The sequence below is a fragment of the Pimephales promelas genome, chromosome 15, assembly GCF_988280905.1.
Source record: "Pimephales promelas chromosome 15, fPimPro1.hap1.1, whole genome shotgun sequence".
Classification (NCBI taxonomy): Eukaryota; Metazoa; Chordata; class Actinopteri; order Cypriniformes; family Leuciscidae; genus Pimephales; species Pimephales promelas.
The window spans coordinates 9444188-9469466 of record NC_142783.1 but is presented as its reverse complement, the minus strand read 5'-3'; the positions used below and the strand labels follow the sequence as shown (position 1 = coordinate 9469466).

The window sequence follows — 25279 nt, the reverse complement described above, 5'->3', positions numbered from 1 at the left end:
CCTGAGTTTGATTAATAAAGCTACACTGCGTCTGAACCCAGCCTCAGCACTATTTCTCCGCCCAACGTCACAGGTACAATGTAACAAGTGTTTAAATATGATTCTAAGGTAAAAAGTCTGCAGTTACACGTGGTCATTTTGTACCTTCTAAAATAAAGTGTATCAAGTACTCAAGTACTTCATGACTATCTATATACCTTATCCATCTGAATTAACCCTCTAGTTAACAGCTTAAACACATGCAGTAGCTTCTTAATTACATTCCATTTACATAATATTACACAGGTATAAGCTACGTAAAATAAAGTGTATCAAGATTGTGCTTAAGAGTACTACATGTCAATCTACAAACCTTATCCATATGTACTTAAATTTGAATTAGGCCTAACTCCCTCGTAAACAGCATAAATGCATGTGGTAGCTTCCTAATTACATTGCAATTACAGATTATTACACACGGATAAGCTACGTATAGCACCCGTACAACCACTCTGTGAATTACTTAAGAATGGAGGGTGCTTGGGTTCGATGTAGTCAGGTGGATACCACGAAGGTGCACCTAATAAGTGTATTTGAGCTACACAACTGTTAATAAAAAAATATTTTAGAAATAAGGAGACCCAGAGATGGTTTATATTTTAACAAAAATAATAGGGTAACACCCCAGTTTAATTAGATCACAGAAATTGCAAAAAGAAATATACAAGCTTTTCCCTTATCTCAATATTGACCAATAAACAAAATAAATGACCAAAATATTCCCTGAACAGTTCAATAATAGCCCCTTTAAGCTATTTAGCTAGCTACAATAGTTTCACTCACATGTTTGAGACAATATAAGTGGTATCAAAGTTTGGACTAAATCTCTTTCCACACGGGAAAATACACAGAAAGCTTTAAAATAAACAAAACAATACCGTCAAGTGTCCTAAAACAGATAGCAAATGTAGTGGTGGGCCCACTCACACACACATTCACACGCGTTTCAGTTTACTCACGGTCCCGTTTTACTGAACAGGGAAAAAACATGTTGCAGGCCTGTTTCTCGCAAAACATTGAGTGCGGTGAACAAAAAACTTCGGTCCAGCTGTTCATGTACGGTGCGATTAACCGTCAGTTCCGCCCAGCAAAACCCCACGGTGGCTAGCGATCTCGACTAAACAGTTACCTCAGATTACAGCTCGTGCTCTGTCTCTCGCGCTCCGTCAAACGGGTCTTCAGTGTCGTTTCTCACTCTGTCTCACAAACATCTCGAGTCCGCGGTCCACTTCTCTGATTCGCGGTCCTCCCGATTCATAAGTTACCCGCACTTCTTAGCATCTTATTTTTTCTTCTTCCAGCACTTTCCAGGTCACGTGCATCTCTTCCGCCAAACACACTATACAGCGTGAATACTCAAATTGGATACTCAAATACACTCAAATTACCAATACAATTACTAACATAAAAACAGTAAAAAATAAAGTAATAAAAAGTTAAACGGCCTAAAACATCTGCCAAATATTATTTAACTAAATAATATAAACTTTTGTTTAAATTACTGTCACAAAATAAAATTACCAAATATCACTCTCCTTTTAATTACATAAAATTAACTGATATTTGCTTATTTAGAAGTCAGGTGTCTCCTTATTATTTTCCAAGTAAATAATCATTTACTTTTTTTAATTCACTTTTGAGAGTAAGAGAGATTCATACCCAGATAGCAAACTGACATTGAATCAACGTGGAAATATGACATCGAAACAACGTTGATCTGACATTGTTTTGCTCATCGAATTAACGTTGAACCAACGTCAGATGCGTCATTCTTTCAAAACTAACGGAAAATCAACTTGAAATCAACACGTTGTTTCAACGTTATGAAAGCAAACCAATTTTCGATTTCATTTAGCTTTGAAGAATGCCGCGTCTGACGTTGGTTCAACGTTAATTCGATGAGCAAATCAACGTTGTTTCAATGTCATGAGAGACGTCGTTTCCATGTTGATTCAATGTCAGTTTGCTGTCTGGGTAATAACCCACCGACTCCCAGTGCACTATAATACCCAAGTTTACCACTGGGCTAGATATGTAAAATAAAGTGTATCAAGATTGTACTTAAGTGTACTACATGTGTATCTACAAACCCTATCCATATGTACTTTAGTTTGAAATAGGCCTAACTCCCTCATTCACAGCATAAATGCATGCGGTAGCTTCCTAATTACATTGAAATTACATAATATTACACAGGGATAAGCTACGGAAAATAAAGTGTATCGAGATTTTACTTAAGTGTACATCATGTGTATCTACACACCTTATACACATGAAGTACACTTAAGTACAATCTTGATACAATATTTTAGAAGGTACAAAATGACCACGTGTAACTGCAGGCTTTTTTCACACCTTAGTAACATATTTAAATACTTGTTGTTACATTGAGTTGTACAACATACTTTTTTATATAATTACATTGTACCAAGTTGGTAACACGTATGTGACCGACTCGGCCTGTTACACATGTGTAACAGTAGCTGCCTATTACATGTGTGTAATTACAATCTGTAAGTACAAGCTGTTCCATAACTTTGTTACATGTTAATTACATTTTATTACATGTTATTACAACATCTACTTTTAAGTAATTAGTTAAGTAATTACTCTGTATCATGGACACCGTAAAATTAAGTGTTACCTTAAACGGTTACACTTTATTTCGATAGTCACTTTAGACGTACTAATAATTATAAGTAACTTTTTAACTACGTGTCAACTAACTCTCATTAGAGCATTAGTATATTATAGTATACTATCAGTAGACTGTTAGGTTATGGTTAGGTGTTAGTCTTTGGGTTAGGAGAATAAGTTTACTTGTAGTGGCCATGTTACTTATAGTCAGTTGAATGTCTGTTGGGAGACCAACAAAATAAAGTGTTAGCAGATATTAAGCTGACAGTCTACTAATACTCTAATGACAGTTAGTTGACATCGTAACACTTTACGGTAAGGGTATGAATTATCATGAATTCATGTATAAATTAATGCATGAACTATGCATTCATTCATGCATTAATATTTCATGAATCATCAGGAACTAACACGAGTTCAACGGTTTTCATCATGACTTCATGAATGAACAACATCTTAATTAAAACATTAACTAACATGAGCACATCATCATGAATTATGATTTATTACGCATGATCATGATGTTTTCTTTGTTCAGAGTTGTGCCACCATTAATAGCACATTGTTCATCAGTGTTTCAAAGGACCTAGTCACCACTTTAGTTGAGGGGCTACACACATGATGAAGTCATTGATAGATAATGCTTAGTTAATGATGACTTCTGTATTTGATTTGGTCTATTTTGGTGTCTGTCCAATACAGTAGTCATCATTAATTAAGCATTAATCTATTAATGACTTCATCTTGTGTGTGTGGCCCCTCAACTAAAGTGGTGACTAGGTCACTGACCTAGACAAAAAAAAACAAAGAAAACATAATGATCATGAGTAATAAATCATAATTCATGATGATGTGCTCATCTTAGTTAATGTTTTAATTATGGTGTTGTTCATAAGTCATGAATGAAAAATATTGAACTCTTGTTAGTTCCTGATGATTCATGAGAAATTAGTGCATAAATAAATGCATAGTTCATGCATTAATTTATACATGAATTCATGATAATTCATGTACCCTTACCGTAAAGTGTTACCGAGCGAATGACACGTAACTTATAGTTAGTAGAATGTCTAAAGTGGACTATCGAAATAAAGTGCTACTTCATTAAACTGTCAGGTGGTTGGTTTTGACATTAGCTGTCATGAGGCCATTATAACATTTTAATGACAATTTCAATTTGTGCCACTGTAGAAAAATATTCATGGCTCAGTTATAATGGCCTCATGACAGCCAATGTCAAAACCAACCACATGAGAGTTTAATGTAATGTTAACCCATAAAGCTAAGTGGTTTCGTAAGTTTGATACTTAATCTGCTACGTCATGTTTATGACAGGTTATGATGTATTGGTTTATAAAGGTGTCATAATAAAGACATCTCAAATAATTTTATATTTGCATTAAAAATGTCATAATTGCGGGAATGACACATAATGAAAGTTGCCATAAACATGCATAAAACCTCCTTCACATTAATGACGTGTCCTGTTAAGATTATGCACGCGTCATGTCAGCCTTATGCACACCCCTTCAAGTAAAGTGTATCCCAACTTTTAAGGGGGGGGGGGGAAATTATAAAATCTCCTTGTGGTTTCTTGGTTTGATCAATTTGATCAACCATAAATGACACAAAGCATGCTTCCTGCCCTCCATCTGCATTTTGTGCCGTGCAGTGACGTCATGTGCAAACAAGCTATTCTGGCCCTTATACACTGCATGGTTCAAGTGACCCGATTCCATTTTTTCCCTTCCATGTGGCACAGATTGAATTTGACAACAACTCGTTTTATCGTGCACTTTGATCTTTAAAACTTTGCAGACTTTTTACATAAACAAACAGCTATATTACGCACTAGATGAAAGGTAATATCTGAAAAAGCATAAATAGGGGCCCTTTAAACATACCACAAGCTTCATTCTTGAAGAGCACTTGGCTTAATCTAAAAATACAGTCTTTGTGCTTTTTTCTGTTGGCAGTAGATAATTTTTAGCTTCGGAGGAATGTCTTTTTATTTAGTAATCTGCATTGAATAAAAATAAATAATAACCCAGGCGAACAGGGAATGACAAGGTTCTCTCAAAGTTCTTGGAACATTAATTGAAGGTTAATTCAGTTATCCTGTTTTTAATTTAATCAAAACATCATTAGCACAAAAATGTATTTAAACGTCATGCATGTAACGTTTTTTTGGAACATTTTAGTTGGATTTTAGTCTGATGTTGATTAAACGTTACTTACTTTTTAATGATGGTTCAGGGAACATTTACATTCCTGTAATACTTGCAATATAGAGAAAACATTCATTCTGTTTTGTATAACATTCAAAAAGAACTGGACGTTTTGAACGGTCAGAAATAACGTTTCCATTACTTGGAATGGAATCGCAAGCACAATGTTTTGGTATTTTTGTTAGATGGTTATACACACAGAACGCATTAGTCTCCCTCTTCTCATCTGACATCACATTTCCATTATACTCCAGCAATTCAGATACTCAGCTGAAGGTCATCAAACCCGTTTCTCAAGAGCGTCAGTGTTTAGCCAAGGGCCAATGACTTCCAAAACAGAAGCTTTCTTATTCTCCCTTGATAACCGCCTGCCTTTACTGCTAATGGAAAGCTAATGAAAGGATGCGTCTGAGATGGAAATCTACACAGTAAAACATCATTTTTAAACCTGAAATTGTTGACGGCAAATAGCCATCTACTCGAGATCCATTGACGATGAGAGCCAGCGACGTATAATTTACTCTCGCTGCTCTTTCTCAAGTGTCTGACCGAACCTCCTCCGCTTAATCAAAGCCACTAAATGAGGAAGGGTAATTTCCTTGATCTCTTCAGAGGCGTTAACGTGCTTCCAAGCTGTTTACTCAGCAAATGAAATCGTAGCTTTAGTAGTCTGAGGTCAATAGTTTAGTGAAATACATTTAGTTAATCAAAGGCGGGCAGTTCACTGAAGTGTTTACTTACTTTTTATCTTCAATAAACATCATATCTTGTCTTCGGGTACATTTTGCAAGTGGTAAACATACAAAGGGAAATAGTTCACACTGAAATTATCATTCTTTCCACGTACCTTCATGGAGCACTAAGAGATGTCAGGCTGAGTGTTTACAACAATGCTTTCAAGTACCATAAATGACAAAAAAAAATAACATTAAACTGTCATAAGAGTACTATATTTATTAGGTATATTAACAAATTAACATATCAAACGTTTTTGAAAGAAGTCTCACCAAGGTTGCATTTATTTAATCAAAAATACAGAATATTATGAAACATGTTGCAGTTTAAAATAACTGTTTTCTATTTGAATACATTTCACAATGTAAATTTATTCCTGTGATGTGATTGGTCAATTTGCCACTAACCATATTAGTAATGTATTATTAAAGCTACACTGTGTGATTTTTTCCCCCATCTAGCGGTGAAAAGGTATATGACCATCCAATGAATATTAGTTCCCTATCGAGGGAACTCAACACTGCGTCGATAAAATCGACTCTTTGGGGACGCTCCCTAATCGTGCGCCTCTGAAGTATGAATGAAACTAATCCAATCCTGATTGGTGTTGCGTCGTGACGTAACATGTGACGGCATACCCGGAAGTATAAAAGTGACGCTGTCACAACACACACTAGCTTTCGCTCTTCAGCAAGCGCTTTATGTTGAAACTGTCTGTCTTATTTGGTGTTGTTTGTCTTATTATTGAAAAGAATGGCCAATGAGCAGTTCAAGAAGTGTGTGCATCCCTGCCCTCATTACATCACGGGTGGGGACGCACACTCTCTCTGTGTGAATTGTTTGGGAGTGCAGCACGCACGGGCAGCTCTCGAGGGGGCTGCTTGTGAAATGTGTGAGGCTATGCCTATTAGAGTGCTGCGCTCCCGGCTGGCGTGCTTTGACGAGCACGGTCAGGCTCGCGTTCCCCAGGGTTCCGGTCCCGCATTTGTCGAGGCGATGCGGCAACTGAGATCCTGGGGTTCGCAGCGGGATCTGGCGGAGGAGAGTGAGAATGCTGAGGCATTTTCTCGCTCTCCATCGGCTGATCCCGCGGCCTCTGGGAGTGGTGTGGGAGCCCGCGCTGCGGTTTCTCCTGCCCGCGATCAGGTCCCGATGCTTGAGCTGTCTGCTTCTGAGGAAGTGGACGTGCTCAGCATTGATGCGGACGACCGTTATCTCAGCGCGCCATCACGCGGCCTGAATTATGAGGAGCTGGTGGAGGTTGTGAGGCGCGCTGTGGCCAGACTAAACATCAGCTGGCCACAACATGAGCAGGAAACGCAAGTCACAAGTAAAATGGACGAGCGTTACCTGCAGCGCAGGTCACAGCCTCACCGCCGGGGTCTGCCGTTTTTCCCCGATCTCCATAAAGAGATCACGAGAACGTGGGAAACACCACATTCATCCCGTGTTTCGAGTCCCAGTATAATAGATTACAGCAATGTTTTGGGGGCTCGAGATATGGGATATGGGAAGATGCCGAAGGTGGAGGAGGCTTTAGCGAGCTATCTCTCTCCCGAATCGGCGTCTTCCCTAAAGATCCCGGTGTTGCCTAGTAAGCCCTGCAGGGAAACATCTGCATTAGTGGGCAGGGCTTACATGGCGGCGGGTCGGGCTGGTTCATGTCTGCACTCGATGGCGATTTTGCAGGCATACCAGGCCGACCTCCTGAAGGATTTGGATGAGGGGGAGGGGCCTACTCCTGAGGACATCTCAGAGTTGAGGAAGGCCGCAGATTTGTCTCTCCGGGCCACTAGGGAAGCAGCCAGCGCTATTGGCCGCTCTATGGCGGCCATGGTGGCCACGGAGAGGCATCTGTGGCTGAACTTATCTGGGATTAAGGAGAAGGATAGGTCCTTCCTGCTGGATGCGCCGCTTTCGGCTTCTGGCCTGTTCGGCGACGCCGTTAATTCGGTTGTCGACAGGTTTCAGGAGTCGAGAAAACAATCTGCGGCGTTCCAGCAGTTCGGGCCGCATCAATTTCCAGCGAAAATACGATTTTAAAACATCGGTTATGGTCGCAGGGACCGAATCGACTACAGCCTGTCAATATTCAGCTTCCACATTTACAAAGTGTATGGATGTGGCCCTTGCTCCACTGAGACTTCAGGGGATTCGGGTATTGAATTATCTCGACGACTGGTTTATTCTGGCCCAGTCTCGGGAGATGGCAGTTCGGCATCGAGATGTCGTTCTTGGCCATATTCAAAAATTGGGGTTAAGACTCAACTTGAAGAAGAGTGTGCTAGAACCGTCCCAGGGTACGACCTTTTTGGGAGTCGTGTGGAACTCGACTACAATGCAGGCACGTATGTCTCCCGAACGTATCGAGTCAATTCTGGCGATGGTATCCAGGGTGAAGCTAGGCCAAGCCGTCACTGTGAAACACTTTCAAAGGATGCTGGGCCTCATGGCAGCGGCATCCAACATTATTCCTCTGGGCCTCCTTCACATGAGGCCCCTCCAGTGGTGCATATATTGCATATATTCCGTATGATCACGCGCAGGTGCCTTCAGTCTCTGCAAATATGGAAGAAGCCTTGGTTCCTATCCCAAGGGCCAGTGTTGGGGGTGTCATGTCGCCGGGAAACCGTTTCGACAGACGCCTCCCTTACTGGCTGGGGCGCGGTCATGGACGGCCGCTTTGCCAGGGGTCTGTGGCAGGACCATCATCGCACTTGGCATATAAATTGCCTGGAGATGATGGCTGTGTTCAGGGCTTTGAGGAGCTTCCTCCCAGACATCGAGGGTCGCCACATCCTAATACGGACAGACAATACGTCAGTGGTGGCCTATCTGAACTGACAAGGGGGACTCAGATCGCGCCCTCTGTGCAAACTGGCACATCAAATTATCTGTTGGTCCCAGGGGAAGATATTGTCAATAAGGGCAATGTATATCCCAGGGGTTCAGAATCGGGGAGCAGACATCCTGTCGAGGCAGGGGCTGAGGCCCGGGGAATGGAGACTTCATCCGGAGGTGGTGAAGTCGATATGGGAGAGGTTCGGACCGATGGAAGTGGATCTGTTTGCGTCTCAAGAGACGTCCCACTGTCCACTTTGGTTCTCCCTCTCACATCCAGCCCCGCTGGGGTTGGATGCCATGGTACAGGCTTGGCCGAAGCTTCGCCTGTACGCATTTCCCCCGATCGCTCTGCTCCCAGGGGTCCTGGAGAGGGTCCGTCAAGAGGGCATCAGTCTACTTCTGGTTGCCCCGAGATGGCCGACACGAGTATGGTTCTCGGATATAATATCACTCCTCATAGCTCCTCCGTGGCCGATTCCTCTGAGGAGGGATCTATTGTCTCAGGCGGAAGGCACAATCTTCCACCCTCGCCCAGAGTTGTGGAAGCTGTGGGTCTGGCCTCTGAGGGGGTTCAGTACCTGAATGCTGGCTTATCAGCTGAGGTGGTTGAAACCATACTTAGCTCTAGGGCTCCATCTACCAGGAGATTATATGGCCTCAAGTGGAAGGTGTTTCTCACTTGGTGTAGAGAACGAAGGTTGGATTCATTAAACTGCCCAGTGGCTTCAGTTCTGGAATTCCTTCAGGATCGTTTCTCTGTGGGTCTCTCCCCGTCCACTCTTAAGGTGTACGTGGCTGCCGTTTCGGCTTTCCACGCGCCAGTAGATGGTGGACCTCTGGGGAGGCACCAATTGGTCATTAGGTTTCTCCGTGGTGCTTGAAGGATGAGGCCGGCGACCAGGTCCAGGGTTCCTGCCTGGGACCTGGCGATAGTTCTGGAAGGGTTGTCCCTCGCTCCCTTCGAACCTTTAGAGTCGGCTTTGCCTAAGGACTTAACGCTAAAAATGGTCTTTCTCTTAGCGATTACCTCTCTTAAGAGGGTGGGAGATCTCCAGGCCCTGGCGGTAACGCCAGCTTGCTTGGAGTTTGCCCCTGGCAAAGTAAAGGCCTTTTTGCACCTGAGTCCGGGCTACGTGCCTAAAGTTCCTTCGAATACGGCTCGCTCTATAGTCCTTCAGGCATTCCATCCTCCATCTCATGTGTCGGCGGAAGCAGAGAGGCTTCACTTGCTCTGCCCCGTCAGAGCTTTGAGTGTATACCTGGAAAGGTCCGCTTCTTGGAGAAGATCTGACCAGTTGTTAGTATGCTTTGGGTCACCTAAGAGGGGGCTCCCGGCGATCAAACAAACTATAAGTAACTGGATTGTCCAGGCTATTACTGAGGCTTACAAGGTGCACGGGGTTCCTTCACCTTTGGCCTTAAGGGCTCACTCGACTAGAGGCATGGCTTCCTCCAGGGCCCTTCTGTCGGGAGTACCTCTGCAGGAGATTTGTGAGGCAGCCGGCTGGGCTACCCCACATACTTTCATCAGGTTTTATAGTCTCAACCTTCCCAATACGCCCGGTGCACACGTACTCGGCCCTTGCTGAGTGCCTAATCAGTTTCACTCTGGGGCGGGTCTGTTCGGTGCGTGGCCTAGTGGGTACTCATTCCCCAAAGAGTCGATTTTATCGACGCAGTGTTGAGTTCCCTCGATAGGGAACGTCTCGGGTTATGACTATAACCCTTGTTCCCTGAGAAGGGAACGAGGCACTGCGTCGTGTTGCCACGCCCCTTTTCAGACCCTTGAGCGTCTTGCTTCATCGCGAGGCTAGTGTGTGTTGTGACAGCGTCACTTTTATACTTCCGGGTATGCAGTCACATGTTACGTCACGACGCAACACCAATCAGGATTGGATTAGTTTCATTTATACTTCAGAGGCGCACGCTTAGGGAGCGTCCCCAAAGAGTCGATTTTATCGACGCAGTGTCTCGTTCCCTTCTCAGGGAACAAGGGTTATAGTCATAACCCGAGACGTTTTTGTTCCTCTCAATCAGCCTTATACACAGCTGCACTACTTCCTGAACTTAAGCCAGCTCTTTGTTTCCTGTCTGCCATTATTGGTCAAATTGATTGATTCAGGTGTGCCTGACCTCAGTAGTCATGGCAACAATAATCAGACACACCTGAATTAATCAAGTTTGACCAATAATAGCAGACAGGAAACAAGGAGCTGGCTTAAGTTCAGGAAGTAGTGCAGCTGTGCATAAAGTCAATTCCGATTTCGTTTTAACTCATACGCTGGCCAATGTAGTCCAAGATTAACATGGTTTCCAGTTCGACCTCGTCCATGATTGTTTTAAGAAGTAAGAAGTATAAATAGTGCATACTTTTTACTTTTACTTCGTTACATTTTGCAGCAATTTTTATACTTTCTACTTCACTACATTTCTACAACTTCTGTTACATTTTCATTACATTTTCTGATCAGTTTTTCCCCTGCCAAAACGTAATCTGACCATCCGTTCGTTGCACGTTTGTCTCACCAGTGACGTTTGGTTGCCATAGATACATCAACTAAATGCGTCTCGTACGGAGTGGAGGCAATTTATATGCGGGAAATTGTTTTTACGTGCATAGGAAACACACGTTTGGTTAGGATTATGGCAAGCCAAGAGGTTCAGAATTACACCATAAATAAATCGTGTCTACTGCCAAACATAGTTATTAATATATAGTAAGGATAAGCATGGTTTATATTGCCTAATTGCAAGCTTGTTTCAGAAATGGTGACAACAATTTTTTCCATCATTATTGAACATCATTATAGGAGTATTAGGTTGAATGAGTTAGAATTAAATGGTTTATTAATCATTAGTCATTAAGAGAATCAATTGTTATGCAAGTGCTTTTACTTTTAATACTTTTAATGTACACTTTTAAGTACATTTAAAATCAGGTACTTTTTACTTTTTACTTAAGTATGGTTGTCATTGTGTTACTTCTACCTTTACTAAAGTAAAAATGTATCTGGTCATTTGTACTTTTACTTAAGTACTGAGATTCAGTACTTCCTCCACCACTGGGGGCAACATGGCGACTGACATTAGAACCCCTTACCCGTATGTATTTTCAATGGCGTATTATACACTCAAGAGAATACTTTAGAATACTAAAACTAAAAGAGTTACACAGTGTAGCTTTATATATATATATATATATATATATATATATATATATATATATATATATATAGTGTATGGTATTTATAATAAAAAACTTGAAATGAATAATAAAAAAATATATATATAATTTACCATCAGATGTTTTACTAAGAAGCCAAAGCATACAGACAGAAAATGAATACATTTGCTTTATTCCTCATCACTTTGGATAAAATGTTTGCTAAATGAAAAGCAAATCTGAAAAATAAAGTATCTCTAATCTGCTAAATGTGATTATAAGTCATGAATATATTAAGATATTATAAACAACCACATCATGGTTTTCTGTGTAGCTGTTAAGCCATCAGAGCAAAAAATAAAATAAAATAAAAATAATCATAATTTTATTGAGGTGGCATTAGACCAAGCAATTGACCGGAAAGTGATCCTACAATAATTTCAAAACTTTTTCAGTGCCCGTTTTTTTTAACACGGTCATGATCCGTTAAAGAGGTTTAAAGTGAATCCAGTCCAGATCAGAACACAATATCACGCTTCCCAAACAAAAGCGAGTTTGCAGGCGGTGAACATCCCCACAGGATATGAGAACCAGGAACGATGGCCTAGTTTATTTAAATGCCAGAAGGGGTTGGGTAACTGATTTTGATGGATGGGATGCTGATATATTATCTGAAGGAGGGGCCCACCGGCTTGTGGCAAGAGATGATGGTAGACAGGTGCAGAGGCTGGTAGATGCCGCGTGCGTTTACAGATCCTTCCAGAACAGAGTCACACGGCTCAGCTTTTTTAATGCCATTTAGACAGCAGGCTGTTGGGGAAGAATTGAGAGAGGCTGCTACACAAGCACAGAGGAAATGAACTGTTCCACATCAGTAAATATTGGAAGGGAACATTTGGAAAATGCCAAAAGACGGCACTAAGCCAACGGTGCATTTTTATTCATGCAGCGTAGCGGCTTAAGGGCATAAGCCAATATAATAGATCTGTGGTGATGACAGGACCATCCTACATTATCATAATAATCTAAACTTATATTATTATCGGCTAGACGGTGGTGGAGGAATTCACTTTCACCTCTAATGTTCTAAAAGGTGCGTCACGCACCAGTGAAAGTCAATCCCAATTTACTGCGGCGAAAATATTCTACACATTTACATTTTCTGAATACAGCGAGAGTCATGCTTGCCCATGCAAAACTCACCAACACTTTCCTGGGGTGTTATGGACGGTTGCCACGGTGTTACTATGTGGTTGCTAGGTTTGAATCACGTGAAGAGAGTTCACTGTGGTATCCGGTCTCTAGATATGGCCTTCTGAATACAATATGAAAGGTGTTTACCTATGCAAAATTCACCAACAACATGCTGGGGTTTTATGGATGGTTGCCAAAATTTTGCTATGTGGTTGCTAATGTATTCTGGGGTGAGTTTCCTGAAAGCATAGTTCCAACAAACATTTGCTAACAGCTCACAAAGTTGTGGGTTTGAATGACAGTATGTGACAGCTGTAGTTAGAAGCGTTGTTTCTTGTTTGCATAACGTGTTGACTTAATAAATCCTTATCTTGAGCAAAATGAGCAAGCTGACATTCAGTACAATATATATCTTATACTAAAACAGAGGTTTAAAGTCCAGGGGTCAGAAAGTAAAAATCCTGCCATATGTTTATTCCACTCATGAACATCTCCTGGCTGAAAAACTGTGGTAATTAGCAAAGAAAACACTGAGGAGGACTTACTTTCTGAACTTGGACTTTACATCTCTGTACTAGAATACAAATGTAATTTCCGTCTTTTGGTTTGAGAGATTTAAAGCAACATTTCTGAAGAGTATGCATGTGTGTACGTGTTCTGGGGCCTCATTTATAACCGTTGCGTATGCTCAAAACAGGCCCTGAAAGAGGCGTACGCCACTTCCATCGCACAAGTTGTGATTTATAAAAAACCGATGGTGAGGTGACTAATAATCATAAATACAGTGCATGTTCATAATAACAGTTTAAATACATAAAATAATGATTTAAACTTTATTTTACAGTACATCTGATAGACATTAAGATTAAATATGCCATTCTCATTAATGGAGTTAAGTACATAAATTACATGAAATCATTCCAGAGAAGTTACACAAAATTAATTTTCTAATTAATAGAAAAATATTTAGTGGATGTAACTGGGATTTATAAAGGGAATTAAGCGCAGGTTTTAGCGTACACACATACATTTTTTCGCACCTACACTTTTAGTGAGGATCCTATGCACAGATTTATAAATGAGACCCCTGGTACAGTATGTAATAACGAGCTAACAATTGAATCTGGAAATAGGCTTAAGCAAAATTATTCCTCAGATGGCATGTCCATAATTTAGCAAAATCGAATAATTCGGCCTTACATATGGCCTTATTCAATGAGCGTCAGTGGGATTGTCAACTATTTTATCATCAAGCGGGTGTAAATAGTAACAGCACGCCTAGAGTCCAAATCGCACAGCCCATATTTGCAAATATATAGTCAAAATAAACCAGACCAGTGATTTTCATTACGAATTCATTGTATTTTGCATATTGTTTTAATTAATGATGAAACACGATCATTAATTCAAACGATAACAGCTTTTGTTTTATACATAACATTTCTTTAACATACTGTATACTATACATTTTGTCTAGAAACAGTTTGACATGTAAAGTTCCTAAAATAAACTTTTGTTGCTTTCGTGTACAGAGAATCGTCCTCCCTGTCGGACGGCATTTCACCGCTTAGTGGTTTGGCAATGCAGAGAAAATAAAGGCAAACACTCCCTGTTCTCTCTCTGAGTCTCACGTTTTGTGCTTTGGCTGTGTGCAAGAAAGGAGTGAAACCTTCCAAAGAAAAGATATTCAAGCAACAAACAAATGTCATATCGGTACAGTTCAAGATGATCAAGCCCACTTTCAAGATTCCCCCAAGTAAATGTCTTATGGTGGATGGTGTCAGAAAGAGCAGAGACTCAAAAGCCATCTTCTCATATTAAGGTCTTCACACAGCTCAACATAAATATACTCTTCTTTGTTTGAATCGTATCTTATTATAAAACTAACACCAAGTTAAACTTGTGCACATGTGAGTTATAATCAGGATCAGACAGAATCTGTAGACTCATTGGAAATATTTACCTGTGGCAATCTTTCTGCAAAACATGCATATCGCTGCAGAACAGAAATCTAACAGAAATGAACAGTAGAAGCAGTAAAACAGCAATCAATTTTAATCATTTTCATACAAAATTACAATTACAGGGTGCTATATAAATATTATGATTACATAATATTTTGCATGATTTCTTGACTTTTTATTAATTGTGGCAAGCAGGGAGGGGACAAGAGCTGTGGAAAGGGAGTGAGGCCGGTGGTGCGAGGGTTATTGAGCGTCACCTGCGCACCACACCGTTCTCGAGTCCCACGGAGGAGCTCCGGAAGGATAAAAGGAGGAGTGACGACAGCGCAAGACGAGAGAGGATCAGGCCTGGGACATTTATGTTGTGTTTCATTATGTCACCCTCACTGATGACAGCAGCTTGACTTTCATTTTTTTGTTTGTTTATTTTGTCATTTAATTTACGTTGATTCCCGCCTCCTCCTTCCCTGAGGCTTTAAACATTGCTACACCATAGATCCTTTACAAATCATGAACTAATACATTTTGGAGTTCACGTAACTAGCTTCATATGTTTTAACTTTTCTGACATACTAAGTTTGTTTGCTTGGGTGCGAACCCTATGAAACAAGAGTTACGACAAAAGAGCTCAAAGACTTGAGCTAAAATGTTTAAGCTCAGATATTAAATGTTTAAGTTAAACATTTAAGCTAAAATGTCACGTTTTTTAAAAGCTAAAAAGCGTTTTTATGTCACATTTGCTTTTGTTAACACTATCTGGTAGGTTTACAGTTTAGTGTAGGTGTACGTTATTTTAAAAAGTGATGGAGCATTAACCTTTAAGCGTCACTTACTGGACATTTCAAATCACAGCTACTGTGATACGTACAAAACCAACATAATAAAACATTGCCAGATTCACTTAGCTCCAAACATTTAGCTGAGGATTTCACTTTAAAACTGTTGTGAAAAGTGCACGATGCGATGTATTATCATTTTGCAGAAACGTTGCCACAGGTTTGTTTTTGGGTTGGAATCGGCCCCACAGTTTTTAAAATCAACATCAAACACCATTGGAAAACCCATTTTACCTCCATGATGTGACACTTACTGAAACCAAATGAGAAAAATAGATATAGAACTTGATTTCATCCCCCGGGAACTGGACGGCTGGTGAATAATTGAGCCAGGTGGTTGGAAGGGAGGATTTGCAGAGAATATATCTTGCATTATGTTTATTTATGTTTACTTTCCCTGTTAAGCTTAAACCTTACTAAATTAAGTAGGATTTTGGCTTAAAACAGGATAAAACAACTTTCCAATGAGGGAAGGAAAGTAAACTTAATTCAGGAAGATATCGTAAATTCTCTGAAAACAAGTTTTTTGTTTTTTTTTACTTGAAATTTTTTCCTTGAAACTTGAAATGAAATTTTGAAGTCCCCTAGGCGTTAAATGTTTATATTAAAAAAACAAGATAAATTAGTGATTTATTGCAGTATAAGGATGTCAACAGAAACGAAAAGTAGTGTCAGAGGTCGTTTCAAGTTATTCCCTTTTGTTGAAAGATGACGAGACATTTCTCATTAGAGTAATGTGTCCTTGTGAATCATTCACTATAAAAATCAATCAATCTTAGTTTCAAATTGACTTCAAATCCATTCCACAGATTTCCCAAAGAACAGATTCTCTCCAGGCCTGGTTATAATTGACCCCTCGCCAGCCCTACCTGTAGCAACTGTTGCTGTGTACCATCAGACAAGCTTTTGTTCCATTCTAATGTAAGTGTTTGAATATTTTTAATTTTTTTTTTTTAAATCATTAAATAAACCTTGAGTAATAAATTAAACTCTCATTACCCAATCAACATCTAGGACATCAGAAAAAAAAAAAACATAACATAATCTTAAGTTTTGAATTTTGAATTTTTGAACTACATATCTAATGAAAATCTTAAAACAAGATAAATCTTCTTAAGAAGAATATACTGTAGGTAAATACTGTATGTGTTCTGTGTTATGTCTTCTTACTTTACTTCTGTTTGCAATGCACTGGCAGCTTCTTTAGTAAATGTATCTGGTATCAACCATCCAGATTTTTAATTATTTTATCTGGAAAGCAAGTCAAAATACTAATCAAGAATCGTGTTTTTTTATAGTGTACTGTTGTTCCAATATGAATGCATGTTTCTTACTTAAATGTCATCTGATATATTGATTTCATAGCGGTTCTATTCACTTATACTAAGGTATAAGTGGTAATCAGCTGTAATTGCTTTTCTCTTTTCAGTGATTGTAAGAAGAATTTGGCAGTCTCTGTTCACAGTCTCACAGTTTTTAATCACTTTACTGTGTAATTTATCAGTTTCGGATCAAAAACGGCGGATAAAAGATTCTCTGCAATGTCACGCTTCATTCTAGCCCACGTAAGAAAAATATCCAATCCATTTTTACCACTTCATGAGCTCCTTTTACTAACAATTGCACCATTCTTGTCAAATTTGTGTGAGTGAGCAACAGTAACAAAGTCAGGCGGAGCTTAGCAAAGGGTCCAATGAGGTTTTAGTGCACTTTGAGAGAAGCAATTTGTCCCTTTGTTCCCCTACGTAATTAAAAAGTGCTTGTGAATTGGATATGATGAAATAGTGATACGACTGAGTGAACCATTACACAGATTACTGAAACCAGACGGTGTAATTTTACAGTATTGCTGTAAGAAAAAATGAAAAGAACATTATGCAAACATTAAAATGGTAGCAATGCAAAAAATGATTCAGAAATCTGTAAACAGAGATAAAAAGGAATTATGTAGAAGGGAAAACAGATTCAATCCCGATGGCCACAGAGCATTAGGCTACAGCCACGAAACACATCAATGACAGCTCTGTCAGGTGCACTATATTACACGAAGGCATGTTTGCGCCCGGCAGAGATGATTAGCTTCTACATTCCGAGTTGGTGTCAGAAAGTGAGCGAGGCTTCTGTATCAGCACTTAATCCTGGGCGTGTGGAAAGTGGGTGTCCGGTGTGCTAGAGGCGGTGGAGTTGTGTTCGCCTGTGTCAGCGTCAACCACTCTGAATGTACTTCTTAATTACCACGCAGCCGTGTCTAAAGAGTGGGCAGGGCAGGCTCTGCTGCAGAGTCCACACGTTGGCACAGGGGTCGAAAGCCTCCATGGTTCCCAGAGCCGGGCCCTCGCTGCTCACAATGCCACCGGTCGCGTAGATCTTCCCATCTAGGACCACCGCACTGGAAAATAAGTTATTTGAGAACTGGTTCAGTTTCTCTCTTTCTTTCTTTGTAAAAATTGATTTTCACTTTGACAAACAAACAGAAATAAAAGAACCAAATAGAACCTGACTGGAGGAAAAACAATCATTAAATCATAATTTAATAATACTAATACTATTAATACAAATCTTAACAATTACAATAGGTTTTCAGCACTTTGTGCATGAACCCCTAATAATATTTTTAAAACAGTATATTAAAAAAAAATGAAATATAAAAAGAAAAACACTACTAATAATTAAATAAAGGGCACAACCCCTAAACTAGACAACCCCAAGCCTAACAATAAACTGGAACAAAAAAATTTCCACAAAAAAAAAAAAAAAAAAAAATTTCACTCAGATATTGCTCATAAATTACACAAGTAATATATTGACTTAAATGTGTAATTTAGAAAGCAAGTAAAAAGACTAAAATAGTATTTTCTTGGAAAACATACACCAATAATCTTTGTTTTATTTACAAATTGTTAAAAAAACAACAATCCTAAATTAAAAACAGCAGGAACAACAACAAAAAAATATTAAAATGTAATTTATTTACGGGCATGTCATGGCACAAATAACAACTTTGAACAAATGAACATTTTGTAAATATTAACTTACAACCTCAAGGGAATTTAAAAAAAAAAAAAATATATATATATATATATATATATATATATATATATATATATATATATATATATATATATATATATTAGGTCAAAGGGGTTCATCTGCCACAAAAAACGCATGTGTGTATACTTTGAAGCAGGGATAAATTATGTTAATCTTAATGAAAATTATTGTTTCTTCGTACAGTTTTAGATCTGGACAGAAGAAAGTGCTAAAAAATACTCTGGCAGTGTTTGAGTTGTGAATTGGCACCAGGACCGTTTAATTCTCTCAGATTCTTGACCCTAGTTATTTGAAAAAAGAATACTGGATTTCTTACCACATACATACACATAATGATAAAGAAGATTATATTCACAAGGGAAATTTTATATAAAGGCTGATCTTATTGTCAAACTGTTGGATGAGACGAATCATCTACCAACTAATCTTCTCTTGGGCCATATTCATTTAAAGCCCTTGACAGGTTTCAAAATGTTAATGCGGAAACCCATGCGAGTGTGACTGTAACTGACGTGTCGTTTCTGGAAAACATATTTGTATCGCAAATACACAGCAGAAGCGTAAAAGGTGCCTGTGTGTGCTTTGGGGGGACGTGATGCACTAGAGATTGTTCTGAGGTTCGTTCGTGCTTTATCTCCTGCTGAGATAATTACTGCCTCTGTTGCGAATACCAATCAGCAGTGAAAGCAAATCGGGCCCAAAGCCCGACCCTGGGGGACACCGAATAAAGTCTTTGGAGCAAACAGGGCAGGCTTTTGTGTAAACTGGAACACATCACTTTAACAATGTGCTTTTCTCAGCTTGATCCATCTGCACTTACTTGATCATGGTTGTTATTGCTCATTTTCTTCATTAATATTAGCAGTTATGTGGTGAGAATAGCATTTTTTGGAATATTTGAAAGCAACTGCAACAATTACATGAATATGTTGCTAAATAAATAATGTCAAAAACCATAAAAATAACTGTCAAAGCACTCAAACCTAAAGACAAATGCGTTTTAGACAGCTGGAGTAAGCTACTGTAAAACAGGATAATCCCCAGCTAGCTGTGCATTAAACGATTTTAAGCATTTTGAATGCGTAGCACATTAAAATAGTTAAATTCAGTAGCAAAGTTGACAAGTTTCTGTGCTCCTGTTTAGTGTGTGCAGGGTGTGACTACTACTATGACTACTACTACTGCTACTATGAGGTATTTGCAAGGTGTTCACTCTTAATGTAAATTATGTACGTAGGGTTTTCTAAATACCCAGGTATATATTATAGTATTTTATTGCTAGGGGGGTTGAGGCCTGGCAACACTGAATTGACTTTCAGCTGAATAATGACATTATTCTCTTTTGTTTAGGTTCTTTACAGCAGAATTAAATTATGTTTGCATCATTGATCAATATTTTCCTGTTTGTTACTGTAAAGCTGCTTTGAAACAATCAGTATTGTAACAAGTATTGTATAAAGTACTATATAAATAAAGGTGACTTGACTTGTCATAATTGCTAGTATATACATTTCAAAATTACATATTACATGTATTGTCTTACTAGAAAACTTGCAGAACAAGAAATCAGTAATTGACCAATTTATTGGCTGGATGTGGCATTTTGCCTTTAGAGAACGAAAACGTCTCGGTTACGTATGTAACCCTCGTTCCCTGAGTAGGGAACGGAGACGTTACGTCAGAAGTGACGGAGATTGGGGGTTTCGCATAGAAAGCCAATCCTCTTCGAGTATTTAAACACGAGCCAATGGCATGCAATGCCTTGGGGCTGCGGAAATTTGCATAGCGTACTCCGCCCTACTCTGTGAGTATAAAAGGAGGAAGTGAACGCAACCGCAGTATGTCTTCGCTGAGGAGCCAAGACTGAACTCGGCATCTACCCAGCGATACAGCAGAAGTGGCAGGGAGACGTAACGTCTCCGTTCCCTACTCAGGGAACGAGGGTTACATACGTAACCGAGACGTTCCCTTTCGTAGTCACTTCGAGTTACGTCAGAAGTGACGGAGATTGGGGGTCTGTGCCATCACGCCAACTTCAGGCTGTCTTCCAGTGCCCTGCGAAAGTCTGAACCCCCGAGCCTTACCTGTTTTCCTTAGGGGATCCGACTTAGACACAGGATTACCAAGGTACACTGGGAAACATATCCCGAAGGGGACATGCTACCAGCTGCCTACCGAAGGGAGGACTTACGAATACACATATGGCCACATAGGAACACATATGGAATCACTGGAGCACCAACCGCAGGTGGCTACTAATTTCAGCTCCAGGGGTGGCAGATGGCTTGCCAAGGGAAGACACATGCTCAGAGAGGCTTACAGTGGATAATACACATGAGACGGTTACCAAGGGGGAACCGTACGCATGGAGGCACCTAGCCAGCATCCAGAGCCACAGCAGTGGTGCCCGCATCGTCGGTGCTGGAGGACTCAAGGCTTCAATGGAAGAACTGAGGAAATATCGCACTTATCCAGTCCGGGGAGTGGAGTGGCGAGCAAGCGAAGACACCTGAGCGGATCCAGAACTGGCCGAAACGAGTACGTGAGAGGATACCGGCTCAATTCGCAGATTATAGAATCTGGCGAAGGTGTTGGGTGTCGCCCAGCCTGCAGCTCTGCAGATGTCTGTTAGCGAGGCGCCGTGCGCTAAAGCCCAAGAGGAGGCCACACTCCGAGTGGAATGGGCCGTCACACCAAGGGGGCACGGAAGGCCTTGCTGCTGGTAAGACAAAGCAATGGCATCCACTATCCAGTGGGACAGCCGTTGCTTTGAGAGAGCCCTTCCCTTCTGGCTCCCCCCATGACAGACAAAGAGCTGGTCTGAGGTCCTGAAACACTGCGTTCTGTCGACATAGGTGCGAGAGCACGTACCGGACAGAGCAGTGCCAAGGCTGGGTCTGCCTCCTCCAGGGGCAGCGCTTGCAGGTTCACCACCAGGTCCCGGAGGGGAGTGGTAGGAACCTTGGGCATATATCCAGGCCGGGGTCTCAGGAATACGTGAGAGTAAGCCGGCCCGAACTCCAGGCACACTTCGTCAACAGAGAGTGCGAGCAGGTCCCTTACTCTCCTGATGGAGACCAAATGCAATCAGGAGTGCTGTCACATAGGACAGGGCAAAAACTCTACCGACTGCAAAGGCTCCAGGGGAGGCCTCTGCAGAGCACCCAGGTCTACTGAGAGGTCCCCAGAGGGCAGGAGGGGAGGGAGGCGGATTTAGCCCCCTCGCTCCCCTCAGGAACCTGATGACCAGGTCATGCTTCCCATAGACTTACCTTTCACTGCATCATGAGACGCGGCAATGGCCGCGACATAAATCCAAAGGGTGGAGGGCGACAGCCTACGCTCCAACCCCTCTTGCAGGAAGGAAGCACGACTCCGATCGAACATCTCCGGGGGTCTTCTCAGCGAGAAGAACACCAATTGACGAAGAGGTTCCACTTCAACGCATAAGGTGTCTCGTGGACGACGCTCTTGCGGAAGTGATGGTTGCCGCCACCGCAGGTGGCAGCGAACTCAAACCTGCCTCGTCCCGTCCTGGAGCCACACGTGCAGCCTCCAAGATCGGGACAAGGGTGCCACAGAGTGCCCCGTCTCTGAGAGAGTAGGTCCGGTCTCAGAGGAATAGGCCAAGGAGGTGCTGTCGCGAGGAGCATGAGTTCGGAGAACCACGTCTTGGTGGGCCAGTAGGGGGCTACCAGCAAGACCTGCTCCTCGTCCTCCTTGATCTTGCACAACACCCGTGCAAGGAGGCTCACTGGGGGAACGCACACTTGCGTGGGCCCCGTGGCCAGCTGTGCGCCAGCGCATCCGAGCCGAGAGAGCCGCGGGTCAGAGAAAAACTGGGCGCAGTGGGACGAGTCCCGAGAGGCGAACAGGTCTATCTGTGCCTCCCCGAACTGGTCCCAATCAGCTGGCCCGACTGGGGATGGAGTCGCCATTCGCCGGAGATGGAACGGGCCCGGGACAGCTCGACGGCTGCCCGGTTCCGGTCTCCAGGAATGTAACTGCACGAAGGGACCTCAGGTGCTTCTGACTCCATATCAAGAGGTGGCGGGCGAGCTGCGACAACCGGCGCGAGCGTAGACCCCCCCTGGTGGTAGATGTACGCTACTGCCGTAGTGTTGTCTGAGCGGACAAGCACATGCTGGCCCTAGAGCACGCTCGGAAGCGGTGCCGGGCGAGCCGTACTGCCAACAGCTCGAGGCAATTGATGTGCATGAGGCGCTGGGCTCCTGTCCAGGAACCGGCGGCTGCATGCCCATTGCACATGGCACCCCAACCCGTGGTAGACGCATCCGTGGAGACAACGAGATGCCTGGAAACTCGCTGAATAGGGACCCCTGTCCGTAAAAAGCTGAGGTTCGACCACGGGAAGAAGGTTCGGCGGCACGTCGGAGTCACTGGAACTCGGAGCGAGCCGCGATGCCATGCCCACCTCGGGACTCGATCGCGAAGCCACGGCTGAAGCGGTCTCATATGAAGCAAACCGAGCGGCGTACCGCGGATGCCATATGCCCCAGGAGCCTCTGAAATAGTTTCAGTGGAACCGCACTCTTGCCCTCGAACTGTCGAAGACAAGCCAGCAGTGAGTGCGCGCGCTCGTCGAGAGCTGCGCGGACATGGCGATCGAGTCTATCTCCATGCCGAGAAAAGAGATCCTCTGCACGGGGCAAAGTTTGCTCTTTTCCCGGTTGACCCGAAGGCCCAGACGGGCTTGGTGCCGTAGCACCAGGTCTCTGTGTTCGCAACCCGAGCTCGAGAGTGAGCTAGTATCAGCCAGTCGTCGAGATAGTTCAGGGTGCGAACCCCGTGTTCGCGAAGGGGAACAAGGGCTGCCTCGACGATCTTCGTGAAGACGCGAGGGGACAGAGCTAACCCGACTGGGAGAACGGCGTACTGGTATGCCTGGCCCTCGAAGGCAAACCGAAGAAACGGTCTGTGTCGAGGTAAAATGGACACATGGAAGTACGCGTCCTTCAGGTCGATCGCTGCAAACCAATCCTGATACCGAACACATTCGAAAATGCGTTTGGCCGTGAGCATTTTGAACGGTAGTCGATGGAGAGAACGGTTCAAAATGCGCAGGACCAGGATCGGTCGTAACCCACCGGTCTTTTTTGGGGACAATGAAGTAGGGGCTGTAAGCCCGGACCTCACCTCGGCTGGAGGGACCGTCTCGATTGCACCCTTCGCCAGCAGGGTCGCAATCTCCGCTCTCAAGACTGGGGCATTGCCACCAACCATCGCGGAGCGAACTCCCCTGAAGCGGGGAAGAGACATATGCGAACTGAATCGCGTAGCCGAATCTGATCGTTCTGATGACCCAGTGGGATACCCGGGAAGCGCTAGCTAGGCTTCCAGGAAGTGAGCCAACGGGGTCATGCGAACCACAGACGTCCCCCCGGAGGGGCAGCGAGGCGGGTCGACCGGCATGCGTGCAGGAGTTACCCCGTCCGGATGCACCGTCGAAACCCGCTCCCCGACAGAAGAGACCAGGGAAGGCAGAGCGTTCCACGGGGGTCTGTTCTGCCGGGGGTCTGGCGACAGAGGGGGAAGGGATTGGCGTAGCCCGGGGACGACACACGCACCCTTCCGCGCCCTCCGAGACAGAGAGGAATGAACGGGGCGACGCAATGGACGTCGTGCGCGCTCATGCCAGTCTGTGTGCTCCATGACAGTGTCAGCTTTTCCTCAACCAGCTCAGGGAGCTAGCTAGAACAAAAGATTCTCCACCGGCCCTCCACCGGGGAAGGAGGGGCCCTGCCACCGCCTCCTGAGAAAAACCATGACACTATCACTGAGCGGCCCGCCTCAGGAACATCGCTTCGCCTGGCGTTTAGCGGGGCACACGGCCTGAGGGGGGGGGAGGGGGGGACGCTTACCTGTGGCCTCCTCCACGACGCGAACCGGCTGAAGGCTGCTGCTGGGGCCGCGTGGGAGGGAAGGGAGCCGCAGGGGGGCGTCCTTGGCGGCGAGCTGGCGGAGGCGTCCGAGCCGACGGCTGGTTGGAGGCAGCAGCTGGCCGTCGGGGCAGAGAAACCGCCTTCGTCTGCTCCTAGGCGGTCGAGAAGTGCTGGGCAAAGTCCTGGACCGCACCGCCGAACATATGATGCTCCTGGACCACAGCGGTGGGCATCACCTGACCAAGGGAGCGAGCGACCGCCTCCGTGACCCGTTTAAGGACAAGGTAGGCGGCAGGCTCGCAGCTCGCTTGGTCCGTCACCTCCTCGTGCACATTCCTGAGCAGCTAGCTTTGTAGGTGCTCATCATATGCAGGGCGGAGGCTGCCTGTCCCGCCGCTCTACAGAATCGCGCCGCCATAGACGACGAGAACCCATAGGCTTTGGAGGGGCATCTGAGAGCAACCGCCGGTTGACCGGGGGAGCCCCAGCGTGCCCACAGACAGCCGCATCGCCGAGGGGAGGAAGGGCGGGGAACTAAAGCACGCCTTTTTTTTTTTTTTTTTTTAATTATTTATTTATTTATTTTTTGGTGCGTGTCAGTTCCGCATGCAACTCGGGGAAAAAAGGAAATTGGGGTTGGCCGTGGCCGTAAGGCGGCAGCGTTACCCAAAAACCAATTATTCAG

General features: G+C 43.2%; 1 protein-coding gene across 2 annotated transcripts in view; it reads right to left on the bottom strand.

Moving 5' to 3' along the window:
• Positions 1-14194: 14194 nt before the first annotated feature.
• LOC120488200 (kelch-like protein 29) overlaps positions 14195-25279 on the bottom strand; it is a 256509-nt gene continuing 245424 nt past the window's right edge. For both annotated transcript variants that reach the window (XM_039684777.2, XM_039684778.2), the window contains one exon: positions 14195-18029. In XM_039684777.2, coding sequence (XP_039540711.2) covers positions 17846-18029 — 184 coding nt within the window. In that variant the 3' untranslated portion in view covers positions 14195-17845. The remainder of the gene's footprint in view (positions 18030-25279) is intronic.